The sequence below is a fragment of the Melanaphis sacchari genome, unplaced genomic scaffold (genome assembly GCF_002803265.2).
Source record: "Melanaphis sacchari strain LSU unplaced genomic scaffold, SCAv2.0 Contig117_pilon_pilon, whole genome shotgun sequence".
Taxonomy (NCBI): domain Eukaryota; kingdom Metazoa; phylum Arthropoda; class Insecta; order Hemiptera; family Aphididae; genus Melanaphis; species Melanaphis sacchari.
The window spans coordinates 214,720-234,998 of record NW_020270456.1 but is presented as its reverse complement, the minus strand read 5'-3'; the positions used below and the strand labels follow the sequence as shown (position 1 = coordinate 234,998).

Genomic DNA, 20,279 nt, shown 5'->3' with positions numbered 1-20,279 from the left:
TAAATATTTCTTATCTTCATCCAGTTAAAAATATAAAGCAATCGTTTTTATTCGGGTATATTTTGGTTTCGTTTTCTTAAACCTTTATCGAAAAAAATAAAATATTCAACACCAGACCAATGAGTTGAGCATTTCATTTTTCGACTGTCGGACATCTGCAACCGAATTTAAAAGAACCTTCATTTGTATATTTTATTATATTCGTATAAAAACCTCAGTCATTGGCAATGTACCTAATTGAGTTAATTTTAAGTCCTCACGAAATAAATTTTAGGCTATTTTTTTTTTTTATTTAACTTTTAATCTTATAAATTAATAATAACGACATATTAATTTTGAAAGTAAAACACGCCATGGGCTACTTATTTTGAAATTTAAGACATGTTCATATTTATTTGTATATTTAAAATGCGCGGTTTTTCGACAACTCAATACAGCCTCTCACACTCAAAAGTTTTTAAACTGAATAAATGTTTATTATCAAAAAGTATTGTATAAGATACATAATATCGTAAAACATCCTCAGGAAATCGAGACATATAATAATGTACACACGCGTCATGCAGTGTATCGTATTCTGAGCGAGTTCAACGACGGAAACGTGTGTGCTCATAAAGCATCATTTCCGTGTTCGGTACCTTCTACACACTGCGCGTGTAACAATAATAATTATTAGTTCGTTTGCGATACGGTAGGTGTAGAATTTTACGGATATGAGTAAAAGAAAATTCTTATTTTGCACGACGCTTGAACCACGCAACAACAATAATAATGTTATAATGACGAATGTAATTCTGTAATTCCGTGTAGTTTTTATCGTTTTTATACTGTGTAACTTTAATATTATAGTATCAGTGTATGCGTGAAATGTGAATTATACTTTAATAACTTATAAAGGACTATACGTCATCTATACTGCGCAAATCGTGAGATGTAGAAATTTTTTGAAACACAAATCACAGTTCAGATTCCAAAAGTAAATTAATTATTGGTCTGTAACTCGATATTGGCTTGCACGAACTATTCAGGTTAGGTACAAAAGAAATAGATTGATAAATTAATAAAGTACTATTGTCCTCAAACCTCCTAATATTTTACTGTTTGAAATAAAATTATAAAAAAAGTATGAGTTTCGATATCGATGTAGGCCACATCGATTATTATTTTATTAATTTTAACTCAAAACTTAGATTTAACATAAATATTATAATATTGCACTATTTAATATACCATTCTATATTTGCAGTATTTTGAAATAACGATAATCAATAGATATAGTATTAAAAGTCAAAATAGCTGTATCTATATCATTTTCAATATCAATATTCAATATTGGTGCGCGTGCTGTCAAACAATTTATAAATAAAAATAATAATTTATTATACAGGAGTGGTCCTGCCGGTATAAACTATTTTAAATTGAACTGACGATAAAGTTTATATCTCATTCAATGTGGGTTGAATTTGAAATATGATAACTACAAATAGTGAAATGAATAATTTGAGTTTTTCAAAGAGTATTTATTGTCAAAAATCAAAAAATTATTGATTTTTCTACAATTTTAATTGTAATCATTGGCTTCCTTAACTGTCACTCTCATATTGTAACCATCATCAGAAAAAATATGCAATATACTAACGTCCATGGTTGGGTCGGTTTGACGACTCAGTATACGAATGCATTCGAAAAAATAATTGACGGAAACATTATTGAAAATGATAAGGACAACAATAAAATTCAGAAATTAAAAGATTTCCCCTCTTACCCCGAAATCGCTACCCCTTCCAATTTGCAATAGCAACTATAATAATATACTATAATCGGGTTTAACCGATGTTAATTTTATTTTTTCGCTCGAGTCGATCCACCGCATAATTTATGTACCTGTAGGTGGTGGTGGCTTACATATATTACGAGGTTATGTATACATATGGTATTAAATATATACGTGTGTCACGAGAAAGAAATCTCGCGCGCGTATATTATAATAATATTACACGTATGTGTATATAGGTACAACATACTTACGTTGTTCGACGACCCACCTCGTTCCCACCCGCTGATATTCAAAACTGAATCTACGTAAGAAATATTATGACCGTGTGGTTTGTTGTGGTTGTTATAATATTATTATTATTTCGAGTGATTCCGGACGGAACGCGCGACAAGGGAGCTCGCAGGAGGCGTTATTCGTGTGGCGTGTCGTAATCGTAAAAACGACCGCTCTGGTTATGAATCAAACACACCACACACGAGGTGGCTAAAAACCTGTTTTAACACATTTTTGTTTGTCTCCCCCGTCTCTCTCGCCACAAATTTAGCAAACGCTCATTTACATGTTAATATACAGCACCGCGTGCGACAAAACGAAAATAATAATAATAATACGAGTACGATATCCTTTCGAGTGAGATCACTATCGAATCTGATAAGAATAAATAATTGGGCAAGGACTTGTAATGATCGAGTTTTTTTGTGATTATAACGAGCAACGCTTAAATAATAATAAAAATTGTCCTTATTCATGCCATAATATATATATATAGATTTTATATGACACGACGACGTACCGATAGATATTTTAGTCGTCGTTATATTATAATAACGCACAAGACTTCTGTGGTGTTGCATTGTCAGTACTCATAAGTGCGTACGTTAAACATTGATTAAACGCGGATGTAACATGTACCACTCGAATATTACGGTTTGTACAAATCCTTACACGTGCGCTCAACAGGAAATCGTATCAAGTATTGCCTTGAATTTGGACGGAACAGTCGCATTCGTCTGCAAGTCGATCAAAACATTTACCAGAGTAAGGTATAGTTATCATTTCCCGTCCAACTTCCCCGGGGATGTCTATTTGAAGAAAATTATAAGTACCAAATGCATTAATCGTAACTTCCGGCACGTCAATGCGCTTGTTCGTTACATCAAAGTGCAAACATATGCACTAATTTTCGTTTATTTGCAGACAAATAATAATTTTGAGACAAAACAATACAAAAAAACTGATTCATTAAGTAGAATTTAAATAATGTTTTACGATTTTAAATCAGTAGTTAATTTACGTACACGTTTTTTTAACGCCTATTTTCAGCTATAGGCCAACAGACAACGATAATTTGACACCCGAAATACGGGAGGAGACGTTATATTACATATTTATATCGAATCATTATGATGGCCGATGCTATACATAATATTTTAGTCGTTATAAACCACTACCTACGTCTCCGCTGTATAGTCACTAATCACTAGTCGCTGTCAAAATACAGTAGGTATAATGTTTTCACATTTGATCGATCTACCGCCGCGCTGAGACCACTTTGTGCAGATGTTATGACGTTGGGTTACCGGATGAATCTCGATTATCAAGAAATCGGTGGGAACAAACTGCAGGGGTGGGAACTAGGCCACCACTATAGCTATCGGTCTACATATTCTTTTCTTACTCGACTGTATTACATATAGTTACCATAATAAAAAATTTAAACGTCGGAAATGACTATATCATAAGTGATCATTTGAAACAAAAATATATAAAGGCAGTTATAATTGAAATATCAACTATGTGTATAGTCGTCAAATCGTACATAGACGTTAAGCTATAGAACTGTTATGGAAAAGAATCAATTCATCGCGGTCAAGTCGTAAATAAACAAATCGACTAAGCCTTAATAATTCGTCAACGCGCTAACGTCCTACAGCAATCTTGGATACTATTTTTATTTTTTTTAATATGCATAAAATAAATTTGGATTATTTATTTACAAGTGTGTGTATGCTAAACATTTTATGTCAAACGAAAATAACAATGCTCGAAAGACGGAAGGCGCGCACACTCGTTTGTCGGTTAAACGTTTTTCATACCGATAAGATTTAAGAATTTTACTATAAAATATATATATATTATATGTAAATTATAGGTGGCCCGATAATAATAATAAAATTTAATGCGATTCCATTCCGCTCCGTGCAGTTTTATAGCTTGTCGTCACACAGTGCGATTGACAAAAAAAATAAAAAATACATTCCCGCGACAATTATTAAATTTCTAGCGAAATAGTAATATTGTAAATATCAAATTTATTATTTATTGATCGCTATGATAACTGTAAGGTTGGTTTTAAAAACGCTATCAAACATATTTAACTGCAACATCGCGTTAGTCCGGAAATGTAAATTATTAAAATATAATATTTTTTAACACGTATAAGTGGTATAAGTACCGCCGCTGATATAAATAAATACCAAACATTTAATATTATACAACGATCTTTAAACGTCTTTTGCCATTAATTTTTTCAGCCGATTCATTGACAACGACTTCCATAACCGGTTTTTCTCTCTATTTAAACACGGACTATTACTTCCAAGTAATAATTATTGTTGGTTACGCGTGTATAGACATAATATTATAATGGGTTTTTGACTTTGGTTTTTTACTCGGTTCTATCTCGCACGCGCATCTCGTCTGTTCATAAACTTCTCATATTATGTTATTTTTAACGGGTTCGAGCCAATCACATTAACACAATACGATTTAAATCGTACCATTACTACGCCTAGAAGTTTTTTCTGATAAGTTTGCCATTTGTTTCGCTTTTTGACATCGCAAAGTAACGCGTAAACCGCCATAAATCACTGGTGATAGATACAATATATTATAATTGTTTACATTTCAGAATATTTGTTCCGACGGGACGGAATGGAAACCGATGAAAACTGTCGAAAAATAAAAGATAATATTTTGTTATCAACACAACAAATTGTTCAAATTTGATCGCATTTCATTGTTATCTATTTATTATTAAGCATTATTATTTTATTGAGAAAATCTACTAGAACCTATGATATCAAATCATTGAGAAAAATTGTTGAGTATAGTATACAACATTCTTTAGACAACATTCATAATTATATTTCTTAATAGGACGTCTACCGCTGCTTTTTAAGGGGTTTGGCATAGGCAATTTTAATGACTATGAAAGAAAAATCTAATTTTAATTAATCTTAAATGCTAATTAAATATAAGTTACAGAATAGACATTAGTACTATTGTTAAGTGCTGTTTAATTACGAAATCAGTAAAACCGATTAAAAGCTATAGATAGAGAACAAAAGTTTTACTTATGAAGATTAGAACTTCATCTGGGTAATATATTTTAGATAGAAAGTAAAATGGCACTTTTTTTTACTTATTTACATATTTTACTAAAAGTATTTTTATCTTAACATCATGCAAAAACATGAATACATCTGTGGAATTTAAAAATATGTCAAAACAGTTTTTTTCATTGTCATATTTTATAAGGCGTATATTATTATTTATAATACACGCATAGGTTTTTATCTACTATGACAATACGACCAAAAAATCGTTTTTTATTTTGCATTGTGGTATTCATTTAAATAAAAAATTCAAACATCTATCACCCCAAATATAACTGCAAACGTCGTAATTTGAGATTTTCGATAACACAATAAATGAAAAACTACTATAAGTGTGTTGTGCCCAAAAAAAGTAATATTGTTTTTACAAAATAAAACTAGCTAGTACAATAATATACCTACATGTGCCAAAAAAAATTATTTACGTGTCATCGACAAGTTTCGTCATGAGTATATTAATAAAGCTATAGAAAACCAGTTTGAAAATTAAATCACATCAACTATCAACACGGCTTTTTTATATATTTAAATTACTGTGAGAACAACGTAGGAAAAAATTACAATATACTAAATTTTTAATATTTAAGTTAAAAATATTTTTAACTTTAAATATAAAGTAATTTGAAGACTTCTGATATTTCGAATTTTATAATTTTAAAACATTATTTATGGTGAATTGGCAACAGGTAACAATGTTTTTTTTTTGTAGAAGAAAACGATATAAATTTTTATCATATTCTTAGTATTTTAAGTTGTTGCTTCTTCGCTAGGTACCAAAAATAGTAGATATCAGATTTTTTGTCATATTTGTAGGTATTTATTGAAATCTTGAGTAAACAAAAAATATTTAAAATATTTGTCAATTTGTACCTAATATTTGTAAATTAAATGCTTTACTTATATTACCTAAAACTCTCCTTAACCGATAAAAAGTATCGGAATTTCGTATCCTTACCAAAGCTATCTCCTCTTCCGTGACATGGCCTGTAAATTTAGTTTTTTTTTTATTTTATCGAAAACCTTACAAACGCGAACACGCCCACGAGAGCGTAAAATGTTTAAAATTCCGTCTTCTGTGTTATAAATATATGCATATATAATATACATAAGCCGATACCCACCCGCACCTGCTACACAGCCCGAAGCGGAGAGCTTTACAGCGCGCGCGACGTGAGTTATTGTGGTAATATTTAAATTACCCCGAGGCACAATAAAGTGGAAAAAGAAAAACTTCGACTGCCCCACCCCAATACCACCCCTCTTCTTCCGATTCCATATAATACCTCACCCTCCCGGTCCACAGCCATTTTTCTTTCTTTTCACTCACCCCAACCCCCTCCCACTACTTGCCCAGAGGCAATAAATATATATACACTACCGCTACTGCTGCTAGTCTGCTCCCGCAGAGGAGGGTTTTTGGTTACTTAGCAACGGACCTGGTTTTTGCTGCAGTTCTCTCCTGATGGATATGACCCTATATATATATATATAGATATTCTCCCCTCATTCAGCCATCAACCCCTCAACTAGGTCCTCTTTCGCGAAGGCTACAAACTCGCTCTCGCACTTGAGCGGTCTTTTCACTACCACACCACCACCACCGCAACTACCACTACCCTGCAATTCCTTTTCGTCTCTGAATTATTAACCTACGGGGCGATGGTGGGCCGTTATACTCACACACACACGCACTTAGTCATGTATATGTATATTAAGGCAAGTTTGTCGGTGTATGTGCGTGTGTGTGTGTATCTATATATATATATTATAGTGCTATGGCGTTGAATGGCGGAAGTAGAAGAGGGGACGATGGAAGACGACTTGGATATATGCATACCCGTGTGTGTACAAAGGAAGAGAAAAAAAAAATATATATATATAGTATATACAATATTAAGTACGATATTTATGTACATATACTTGGTGAGACGAAACGGGCTGCGGAAGAAATAGCGTTCACGTGATGCCAATGCAAAACGACATTATTATAAAATATATATATATCCCCTGCCGGACGAGCGGCGTATACACTCACGAATAGTCGTCGTTCTCTCCCCGTCCTCGCCGACTACACGACTTGAGTAAATGTTTGACGACGACGACATTGCGGTCGAGGGAGACGTGTGTCCGTTATGCACACACTCGTACACACATATACATTTACATACATATTTCAATATATACTATTATGTATATACAAATGATATGTAAAATAACGCGCGTGCACGCATTGTATTTGTACCACAGACGTGGGGGACGCACGCAAATATAGCGCATATGTACCAACATTGCAGTGGCTGAGGGGAAGGTGGTAAAGCTAAAAAAAAAAAAAAGTAAATAGTCGTAGCTGGCTATTTAAATAAACGGCACATACACACACACACACATACGTGGCGAATAGTAATACGGGGCTGTAGCAGAGGGACGTATATTATACGCGTGTGACATATATGTATATTATACATACAAGCCGTAATACACTATACATATGCGTGTAGGTATACACAGTATAGGGCGAACCCTTTTGCGGCGCCACGGTCGTTATTCAAATATCGTATATTGGGCGCGTATATATCTACACAATTTACATGTATATATATATATATATATATATACACACACCGTTATATTATGTTCGCGTTCAATATGTCGCGACGTTTTTATTCATTTCCCAAATGAAAACGTTATGGACATATTACATTTTATTATACGGGGTGTCTCGCCGTGTTTGTGTGTTTGTCCCCGTACACGTACCTATCCTATAGTGTACCCCATCCCCCCCATATCAGTCTGCCTTGGCCTTAAGACACGCCCAATTGATTGTGAATATATAATGTATTCTATTACAATTATATATATATATATATACCTTACCTAACCTAGCAGTATCTAATTCCATTTTTGGAAATGTTTACATAGCATAGCGCACTACATGAATTAGCACTATACGAATATTGGCCGTCTAGGAATCTAAAACGAAGATGAATAGTACCTATACTTTTTTTTCGATTTAAGACTTATCGGATATAGACACGTCATTGTATAATAATATATATTCGTAATAAATTGACAATATCCAGAAAGTTATTGTTCACACAAAAATTATCATAATTTAATACTACAGTAGATTTTAATATCATTTGAAAGCTAACGTCCGAATATTATAAATCACATTTTATAAAAAAAAAAACTAAACATTAAAATTTGGGTTACTTAAAAGTTATAGTCTATACATTTCATCTAAATATTTTACCAATAACAACGGTATACTTTACACAACAGGTATGTATTAAATTAGTGGTAACGGATCAGATGATTTTATTATTATTTTTGCTACTCATATTGGTTAATATTGTAGTTGACTTATGGATTTGTATAATATATAGTAATTTAAATACAATGGACTTTATTTCAAGTTTTAATGAGCACCATGGTAAGCTCAATTAATGTATTTCGATTAAGTATATTAAATTTAAATACGTAAATAATATGGCACATAATTAAGGTAATAAATAAATTCGAAAAAGTTATGTTCAAACATTTTACGAATTACAAACCACAGCAAATATATAAACACTTAGAATTCGTTTGGTGATTTAAAAAAAAGTTAGACCTTTTATAGAACATATCAAACGATTTATTTATTTATTCTTGATATTCTAAGTGGTGATTATTAATTTTTATTTAAATAAACAATAAGTAATCGATATATTTTTTTTAAACATAATGACGTGTGATCGGTTAGCATACGAGTACAAAAGTGAACAGCAGTATTTGAATCGTTTTGTGTTTGGGACATCATTTATGTAATTATTATTATTTATAAGTACTTATGATACATCGTAGGTATACGTCATATTCAAAACTTCAATAGGTACACACCGAGCAAAAGTTTATACAGCAAATCATCAAACGCATTGTGTAAAAATATAATACATATATATAATAGGTTAAAAATCTTTTGAGAAGAAAAATATATTTTAAATCTCTTATTGATACGTGATCGCGTGTAACAGCGTGTGATCGAATGTACTAAAAGCATATTTTTCGAAATTCAATCGAACCAAGATAGATAATGATAATTGATATTTTATGGCTTGCGTGGTAAAATACTATAAAAAATAACGATAATAATACTAATATAGTTTGTAAGAGTTGAAATGGATTTTGTGTGCATAGCAATTTATAATAGACAGTGTAATATAATGATATCAATCCGTTATGTAATATTTCTTAAAGCTATAGAAAAAAATAATATGTTTCGTGGTAATCATCTCTTGTCCTCTTGTCATCCCGTCGCCAATCCTTAGTATAGTTAAAAATTAAGATAAAAACGTCACAGATTGTAAAAATCACCATTTTCACGAACGCACATAATATATATTATCAAAAGATGAGATTTTTGTTTTAAATGTTTATTTAATATTACAATTTTATAGGTATTCATGAACAACGATATTAAACGAAACACACACACATATTATATAGACATAATGTTGCATTAACATACTAACAAAATTTAAAATGTCATTTTCGTGCATTATTCTCTCTAAGAGTTTCAACTATAATACATATTATAAAATATAAATGTAAAATGTAAGTGTAAGTTTGCTAACATTAAAGTTTAACCTTGCGTGACCGTGTGAGCACTACCATAATGTATTTAATATTATGAAAAGTAAATCTTTTTATATTAAACATGTTAATAATTAATATACAGTATACACCTATAAATATTACGATAACCTGATTTATTGAATAATATCGATGATTAAATGCAATTCAAACCTTTAACCATAATATAATGAATTTAGAAAAAAATAATATATTATAGATCTATAGTGTGCGTATTAAAATCGTATCGGCCGACTTTATAAACGGATTGGGATGTTGAAAAAAAAAATAAGACTTCCCGTCGACGAAACCTCGCACAATTGTCACGCGTGAGTGCACATGCCACATAATATTGCGCCTAGGTAACGGATACCTATATATAATAATACCATTACAGTATACCTTAGCATCTTTATCCTGTGCAATTGTTACAGATCAGTTGAATGCACTCTTGATGCAATTGCGTGACGCATTTTCCTAATCGTCACGTCGTCGGAAATGTATAATAATTGAACAATTGTTTTACGTTATCGCTGCAACGTGCAGTAATAAAATGCGCGCAACGATAATAATTGCTATACATCACAGGCGACGAGCCTAATTAAGCACTCAACTTGAATATAACATGTTATACGTCAGATATATTTAGATCTACGCGTGCACACATCCATTATGCAACTACCTCCAATGTTTATAGGTATATACGCGACGTCGGAAATCTACCTTCCTGGTCCCAAGCGATTCTATGGTTACTACGAGACAATAACCTGTGTGTAAACAACATCACAATCCATATATCTAACCTTAACCATCGCACACTGTGCTGGATTGAGACAGAAATTTTCTCGAGCGTATCATATAGTTTAGCTGTTTAATCAGTGGAAAATAGAAATAATTTAGTCAATTTTAAGGATGTCAGAACCGATATTTATTTAAGCGCAAAATGCATGCAATTTTTAATAACGTGGCATGGTGACCATACAGAAAAATAAAATAAAATCATTTCAGTGATATGTGGCGAAGTTACAGGAAAAACAATCGTGTCTTGTAAAATAATCAGACTTTTTATCAATAATTTTTTATTTTTTTTTTTTTTGTTTTAAGTGAAAGAAGAAATATTGTTTAGGTAACAATAGACTCTAAACCTTCAATAACAGTAGAAAAACGTTTCAAAATACTCAAAAATGTGTGTTACATAAACATTTACTATAACTTAAGAAAATAAAGTATTTTTGTTTTTTTTAAATCGAAATTCAATTTTACCTAAATAAAGTTTTAAAAAAATTATCATCAAAATCTAACTATTTTTTGAGATAAAAGATTTTTTTCTGTAAGGTATATTTTTGTACAAAAAATGTGTCAACTCCGAAACAATTAAAATAAATTATTTATATACCACCTCTGACGTTTTATAAAATTTATCGCTATTATAGGTATAACAAAATCGGTTAGAATAGAATATTGCTTTTTATAAACATTAATCTATTACAATGATCTTAACTTAAGACTTAAGATCTTAAGATCCTTAATAATTTCTTATTTCAGTTATCTACTTATAGTTTTAATTTAAGGTAAAAAGCGTTTATTACTATATTAGCGTTCCGTATTTTTTTTTTTTTTTTTATAAAAATGTTCAATTACAAACGATGTCAAAAAGTAATTTAACTATCAACGATTATATTATCTAATCAACAGAATAAGAAAAATAGAATTAAACCTAATTATTTTAATAGCCTTCACATGAAAAACACTTGATTGTATTAATTATATAGATTTCCCAATATTTTGATTTGTAATTTGATTGCTTTTTTAAATGAATGGTATATTACTATGAAATTACTCGGATAAGTAAAAATGAAATTAAATACTTCTTTTATAACCAGGGAATATATTAAAAACATATTGAACCAATAAAATATATTATGCATTATGGGTATCTGTATTGTAAATATATTGTATACCAGGGAAACGGAACTCATAAATCCGATTTATAAACATGTGTGAAAGCCAGTAAACAATAAAAGATAATTTATTACAAGTTTAATTACGACGCGATGTAGTTTAATATAATTTATAATAATATGCATAGGTACCGAAATCATTATTATTTATAAGTTATAATGATATAAATGTTACTAAATGATATAAATTAAATGTGCGTTTAGCACGATGTCGGAAAACTTTCGCGAGAAAACAAAGTTTTCAACAGTATAGCGCAGTGATATAAACTTGTAATATTTCAGATCCAATAATAAATTAATACTAGACCAATTTTAATAATATAAGGTAAGAGCTTCCTTTTTTTTTTTAACTTTTGTTTTTATTAAAAGTGATTGTGATAAGTGATAACTGAGATATATTTAACAATTTTACGCCTAATAAATAGTAATATAACAGCACCTCTAAATCGTTTTTATTGATTCAGAGCACACCACCGTGTACTTCAGTATTTTACTATGCAGTGCGTAATAATTATATTGTAAATTTGTAAAATGTCGATGTTTGTTGAAATTAATACTTCTAAAATAACATTAATACTGAGGAAAGGAGATCACGTGTTCAAATTATCGATAATACATTTATTTATACGATTTTCCCGAAAATATCATCACGCCAACACTTTATTACCATCATTATTATTATCATGAATTAAATATTAAATTAACATAATATAATATATGATATTATACACTCAATTTGTAATGTTATTATTATATCTTTTCGTAGTACAACACTACATAAATAACAATTATTTTTTACGGATATTGAGGTCGTTAAAGATAACTAAAAATTGCGCACGTTATCGACTTATTGATTTTACTGAACTGTCTTCGATGGAGTTAATTTTCATTCTGTCTCGATGTAATTATTGATTCGAGGAATGAAGAATATAACATAACATACCATAACATACAAAAACATTAAATAAATCGATGGTGATAAAGAAACCGTGGCAATTAAAATGTATTCAATTTGTGTAGTTTATTTAAAAGTCATATAGAATCACGTATTTGAATTAGTTCGATACCAGATAATTTATTTTATATTTTAGTATCTAGTTTCACATCTATTTTCAGTTTACTTTTATAATAATTAACTATCATTATTTTTTTCTTGAAACTTTGAATATTTACTATCTTAAATCAAAATGTTTGTATTGTAATGAATCATAATTAAATATTTTGTTTATTTATATAAAACACATTATTTGAAATTAAAGGAATAAAAAATAAATTTAATTGTGCCTGAAAACACGAATGATGCTGTAGGAAAATTTCAGCGTGACAAAATATAATTTTAACGACTTTTATGACAATTAAATACAGCAAATCTGATCATTACTTGACGAGCTAAAATAATCATTAAATAAGTACCTATATATTATATTGCCTATTGAATATTACAATGTAGGTAATGAATATTATAAGTAATACAATTTTGACAATTATGAGAAATGTTACGAAATTATATTAAAATGTGTACCTGCGATTTTTTAATTGAATAATTTTCGTGCAATTATGGTTTGAATATAATATTATTATTTATTAACTTTCAATTTTCATGTTATACTTAAATAATAAAAAATATTTATTTTTATATTTAAATTTATTATTGTGAAGTGTTAAAATGTATAGGTAGGTGTATAAAACGGTTTACGTTTTTAATCGCTTCAATAATTTCATTATAAATACCGTTGAAAATCAAATGTAAATCCAACTCGAGTTGTCAAATTAAAGTGTCATTAGCGTTCAACTTGTGTGGTAAAACGTTTAGGATAATTTAATTCCATCTATAGAAATATTTAATGATGTTGGTACTCGTCGGACGTATTATTATAATGTTTACCTCATACTCTCCCACTCGAAACGAAAATGTACAAAATTAAATATACATTTATACTCATTATATAAAAAATAAATTTAAAAAATGGAAAAATAAAAATGTTTTTTAGTTATTATATTTTAAAACTTTGACGTGTAAAATACGAGAACAAGATGTTAAAAATGTTATTCAATTGTTACTTTATATCAATTAAGTAAATAATAAGTTCCTATCTATTCAAATTAAATTAATTTAAATAGACTTGAACATTTTGGCGTTTTGAAAATTAAACCATATAGGAACTAGCAAAACTGCTAGGAAATATATTTGGATAGATTAGATTCAAATACCTAATTTTTGTCTGCTGGAGGTGTTAAGGCTGTTTTTACATGCAAAATGTATTCGCGTCATACTAGTATACTACACGGGGTTTACAAGGTCCTTAAAGTTTGATTTGATCCATTAGTGTTTTATTCAAACACTGATCATTTAATAATTAACTATAATACATGCAATGTTATACACTAAATTCTTAGGTAACGTATTGTATATTATGCAGCTGATCAATAGCGATGTAAAAATAAAGAGTTCAACATTTAATAAAATATTGTTTACTGACCTGCCCGTTTTCGTGATGATCATCTCGGTACCGAGCTCGTTGAATTTGTCCCACAGATCTTTGGTCTCCAACCTGCAGCTGACGTGCTGCAACTCTTCCGAGTTGCACCGTTCCTCGAGCACCGGATTTGTTGTTGCGGTGGCAGCCACGACCGATGGCGGTGGCGGGCTGGATGTAGACGAAGATATCACTATTTCGTCGGCCGGCGAATCCCGGGACGACCGGATCGTGACCATCGTGTCGCTGCTCAGACGCCGTTTTCTCAATGGTTTCCCGTCTGCAAAATCCGGCACGAGAAATAAAAACAAAAAAACAAAAAAAAACATTTTCATTTCCTCGTTTACCGCACATGCAAAACATGCCTTTTCACACATATATTTTATATTGAATTTGAGCCCTGTGGGACCAAACCAACTAACATCTAACCATCCCTCCCTTTTCCTCACAAGTACCACTATTGATGAAAAAATTGATAGGTATAAGAGAAAATATCAATTTAGTTGTATTTATAACACAAAACAAAATGTATAAATGAATCCGAATGTATTTGTACGTTAATTTAAGAAAACATGATTAGATACTAATATTAATTAGTATTGTACCGATATTCAATTAATTGTTTAATGACGAACTCCGTATATAAGAGAGTAAAATATTTTAGGTTTTAAGATCAAAAAATCTAAATTTAACAAAATAATCGGGTGAATAGTTTAGCCGTCAATGAAGAAAAACTTATGAAATTCTAAGTTAATTATGTGTATTGATGAAATTGATTATATTTTATAAGACCGTAGTTTAATCAACGTTTACATTTAGGCAAAAAGTGCTATTGAAATTTAAAATACTCATATAGTCTAATATTTTTTAAGTTAACACAATTATTAATCATCTATCCTATTACATCGTAATAAATATAAAATTTATTCTACCGATTAAGCAAATTCAAAGTTATATTTACGAAATTCAATGATCCGTGTATCTAATTCAAAAAAAACATGCTCTTCGTGAATCATAAACCTATTACTATTACTCGTAATAAACTATTATGAAGTCAGTTTAAAGATAAATGTGACCCCCCCCCCTCCCAAGGAATAGTAACTTGTAAATATATTGACTATTTAAAAAACACATACAAATTTTATTATTCAAAACCCAATTTATTATTATTATTATCATTACATTTTTTTATACAAAAGTAAATAACGATTATTGTATTTAATACTATAAGTTTAATAAAAACTTATATTTATTATACATTAACGAGCGTGTTGGCCATTGGTTAATTTTTTTTTATTAATTGTTCAACACGTTTTCGTTAAAAATGTTAACTTACTATATAACACTATAATAATATATAAGCCACGAAAAAGAATAATGAAATGCACACTGTTCATATAATGATATGACGTGGTATGTACTTGTATATTAATTTGTATTTCAAACAATAGGTAGGTTTAGTAGATGGGTTATGTGAGAGACATATATAAATTTAAATAAAACCCATATACGACATATATAAGTAATGGTATTGTTATTTTCTTTTTCGAGACGCTTACAATTTTTGTTCAGAATATTCAGATATCATAATATATATTATTATAGTCTGTACATTATCTATACCATTGACGGGCGACAGTAAAAAAGATTATGAAAGTGAATCGATAGAATGATATTATATTATGCGAGCAGGTTATATTATACAATCTACGAGTAGTCTAAAATCTATAAAGTCTATATACAAATATCATAAAAATCTTTGCAACTATAATTATTATTGGTGACTATAAAGTCGTCGTGACACAATGCACACAAATCGATCGGTAAAATCATCGTCGCGTCAACTTTAAACCATAGCGATATGCGCAAGCTATATCGTTAAATTCCTGCAATAGTCAACTGCAGTGCGTAAGAAGTACACAATATTGTTTTAACCGTGAGAGGTGTGTATCATGTGTTGTATACATCATATAATGTATATATATATATATAATATACTACCTGTGGTATAATTTGATATGCTATCAAAACAAAACACACTTAAATGTGTCATGTCATACGAATCGATACCGAAACGTTTTATCTATATACCTATACGATTGTTGTTTACGAGCGGACGGTGGAAATATTATAATATTATGTTATCACTTATCGCGGCGTTGGAGGAGTCACCGAACGCGCGTGCTAAGCGTTGCAGCACTGTTTGTAATTGTTGTTGAAATGGAACTCGCGGGCGTGCAAACACGATAAGAAAAACGAAAATTAAACTTTCCCACGGTCGATCTACTCGAAGACGACTCGCTTGCGTACGCAAGGATCAAGGACACACCTATTGTTCGAGTACAATATTAATAATGATTATAATATACGATAATTAAACATCCTGTGCGTACGTAGGCAATAAGTGGTAAGTACCTATACGTCGTATGATATCGCACTTTATATTATTATTATTTATTATTTATTATACGTAGTTATAATGCGACCACATATTATATCGTCGCGTCCTCACCTTCGTCGTCGTCAGTGGCGGCGGCGGCAACGGTCTGATGGTGACGGCGGCGGTGGTGGTTGTGATGGTGGTGCACGTGGTGACGGCGCTGGTCCCTGTCGTCACCGTCGTCCGGCGGCGACGGTGTGGACAGCGACGACGACGACGACTGTTCGTCGGCGGCGGCGGTGGCGGCGGCCGTGGTGGTGGCCGAGGCGGGCCGCTTTCCCGCGATCGCGGCAGCCGCCGCTACGGCCGCGGCCGCGGCCACTGCGCCCTGGTCGCGCCGGGCCAGTATGGCGGCCACCGAGAAGTCCGTGGCGCACGGCCGCAGAGTAAAGTTCTGTTCCATCGCCGGCACCATATACCTACCTACGCGCCGGACGCCGCCGAAACGCAACGTCTGCGACGGTCCTTCCGCCTACACTCCTCCTAACGGCCGCGCGCGTGAACTGCAGTTACCGAATCGGACCGATAGCGCGGTAAGCGGTGTTCGAACACGACGGCGCGATAATGGAATGATGATGATGATGATGATGATGATGATTGTTATTATCGTCCGCGGAAAACCACTGACGACAGCGCCGCACGCTATTGGATCGCTCGTGTCGGTGGGTAGGTATATTGTCAACGATTATTGTTACGGTAGGTACCACACATCGTTGTTGTTCTGTTCTCGTCGGCGTTATTACGACGGAATAATATTATTATATTATTGTTTCGCTATCGTTTTCGCAATACCGTACACGAATGATTGTAATAATATTATCGTCGACGTACGTATTGTATGCCTACACTGACTTTCGTCGCGGGACTAGCACAGTAGCATCATAATATTATGATATCACAACGTTTTATTTTTTTATTATTATTTTTTTTTTTTTTTAAATATTTTACAACAAGTATAATAATATTATCTAACGATATAACGTTGGAATATTTTCGGCGCGTGAGCGGGCGGGCGGGCGGGCGCGCGTAGTTTGATGAAACGCGTGTTATGCGACCGACGGACGATAAAAACGGACGCACACGCGCCGCGGGTGACAATCGACGAACCGGCGACCGGTCTCGTGTATGAGTGAGCCGGCCGTCGCCGTCGTCCGCAGTCGCAATCGTCGTCGTCGTCGTCGTCGGCGGCGGCGGCGGCGGCGTGCGTCGTACGTTACGCTCGGTGCGTGTTCGTAAACGCGCTCGTGCGTGTGTGTGTATTTTTGTGTGTGCGCAGTTGTGTGTGTGTGTGTGTATTTTTGTGTGTGCGCAGATGTGTGTGTGTGTGTAATTGTCAGTGTGCTATTGTGTGTGTGTGTGTGTGTGCGGTTCCCCACTCCGCCGCCGGTCGGGGCACAATGGGTTTTTCTGTTACGCCCCGGACCACTCCTCCGGGGGCCGTAAACTGCGGTGAATGGGCGGCGCGAAAAATCCACCACATCGTCCTCCTCCTCCTCATCCTCCTCCACGACAACGGCCACCGCCGCCTCGGCCGCCGGATCGACGTCGTCCACGGGACGACCCGCAGACCGTTCGAGACACTAACACGTCGCGCACGCCGCCGCCCGCGGTCGGCAATAACATCGATCAAACGATTATCAAACCGCAATGAAAGCGATTATTATATGAATTATTATTGCTGTTGTTGTGTGCACGGTGACGCGCAGTAGCGTCGATAACAAAAATAACACATCGCCGTCACTGAACACATCACTACCGTTTAATGGATAGGCACGGTGCATGGTATTTTACGGGCGCCGGTCGAGTGTTCCTACGTGTCACGCTGCACACTGCACCACGACTGTAACTCCCTAGGAATGTCCGCTTTCGTTAAAATTATTTCAGAAATAATTCAAAACGTATATATACATTATAATATTATATTTAATATATTATGTATATTTTATGTCATATAGTCCATAACAGTTTATAATCTGTACGCGAGTGTCGCAAGGATGATGTTTTTGTTTATTTTTTTTTTTTTTTTTTTTTTAATAAATTCTACAACAGATCTAATAAAACACTCTGTATAGGAAATCCTCAGCTTAGCAGTCCTTTTTTTTTCTCAGAGTTTTAAGCGTCAATATTGGTTTCTGAGAAGCATCCTAAACGGGCGAGACCTTTTTCGACCAAAAGTTTAATATTTACTCAACACTCTTCGTGTTATTGATATAGAAAAAGTATTAAAAATATAAGTTCTATGTACAAATAAAAATACATACCTTTAGTAATTATAATTTATTGTTGTAGTTTATTATTTGTTTGGTGGTCGTCGAGTTTCACTGTGGCGGCAGCGGTTTACGGGTATTTTATGATAATACTCATATTTGTACTAATTTTTTATAGGTTATAATATAAGTAACATTAGAGTTTTTAAACGTGGAAAACACTTAAAGTTATAGTACATGCTTAGTAACCGTTGTAGATACTTATTCAATAATTATTGACAAAAATTATAATCTTGTATAATTTTATTTTTATAAAGGTTATTATATATTTTTTATAAAACTTATATTTTTAATATTTTGTATTTGTATAATATAATGTAAATACTAAATATTACATTTTTTTTTGGTTTAGCTGAGAACAAGTTCTTCAATAATTATTATATGAACATATAATTGGTGTCAATATTAAATATACTACTATACTAGCATTCATAGTTTCATATACTGCAGATGTAGTTTTTATATTTTATGAGACTTTATATTTAGTCCATATTATATCATAATAATATGCTAATAATATAAACGGTATCAACTAGGTACATATTTATCTAACATAATGTTCCATAAAATGGTAGCTAATTTAAATTAAATTTATTAAGCTTATCATTTCTGCGTATATTATCATATTTAAATAATTATTAGGTACTTAAAATTTAAATGTAATAACTAAATAATATTTATTATTCTAAGAAGATTAACTATTCTCATTGCTTAAGTTTTTACGTTTCTGTTAACAGTTATATCAAGTATTTATATATATATATATATATATCTAACGACGCAATCAAAAACAATTCTAAAAAATCATATCAATTTTTTTTTTTATGTTTAGTGTATAGTATATATTATGTCATAATAATTGGCACAATAAAAACAACTACAATAATTATAATAATTACAATTTATTGATTTCTATGAATATGTACCTATTTATTTAGTCTATTTTTTTTATAATATATCTATAAAATTTTAGATAAAATATTATTATGTGTATCATCTTCCAAAGTTCTCAATCACTTATAGATCCACTACAAAGTAGTTAAACATATCTACTTATAAATAGGTATTTTTCCCCGTCTGCCAAAAATGTACTTATTTTTACTCAAAAAATAAGGAATAGTGGAATAGCTTCACGCCATAAAATGGCGCTGGACAATAATGTATATAACTTATTTAAATACCCTTATAAATGCGTGGTAATTGGCTTACTTAATTTCAATAAGCCATAAAATAAATAATTTTTTAACCTTCTATATACATAGCTATATGAACTATACGTCATTATTAATATAAGTAAAGCATACCTATTACTTACATTATTTAATAATTTTATACATCAAATATG

At 31.8% G+C, this 20,279-nt stretch overlaps 1 protein-coding gene across 1 annotated transcript in view; it reads right to left on the bottom strand.

Annotated features, from left to right (window-relative positions):
- The window catches only part of LOC112604000 (T-box transcription factor TBX20-like), a 60,718-nt gene extending 43,039 nt beyond the window's left edge, over positions 1-17,679 (bottom strand). Inside the window, 2 exon segments of the mRNA XM_025352854.1 lie at positions 14,231-14,507; positions 16,740-17,679. Coding sequence (XP_025208639.1) covers positions 14,231-14,507; positions 16,740-17,082 — 620 coding nt within the window. The 5' untranslated portion in view covers positions 17,083-17,679.
- Between the last annotated feature and the right edge of the window lie 2,600 nt (positions 17,680-20,279).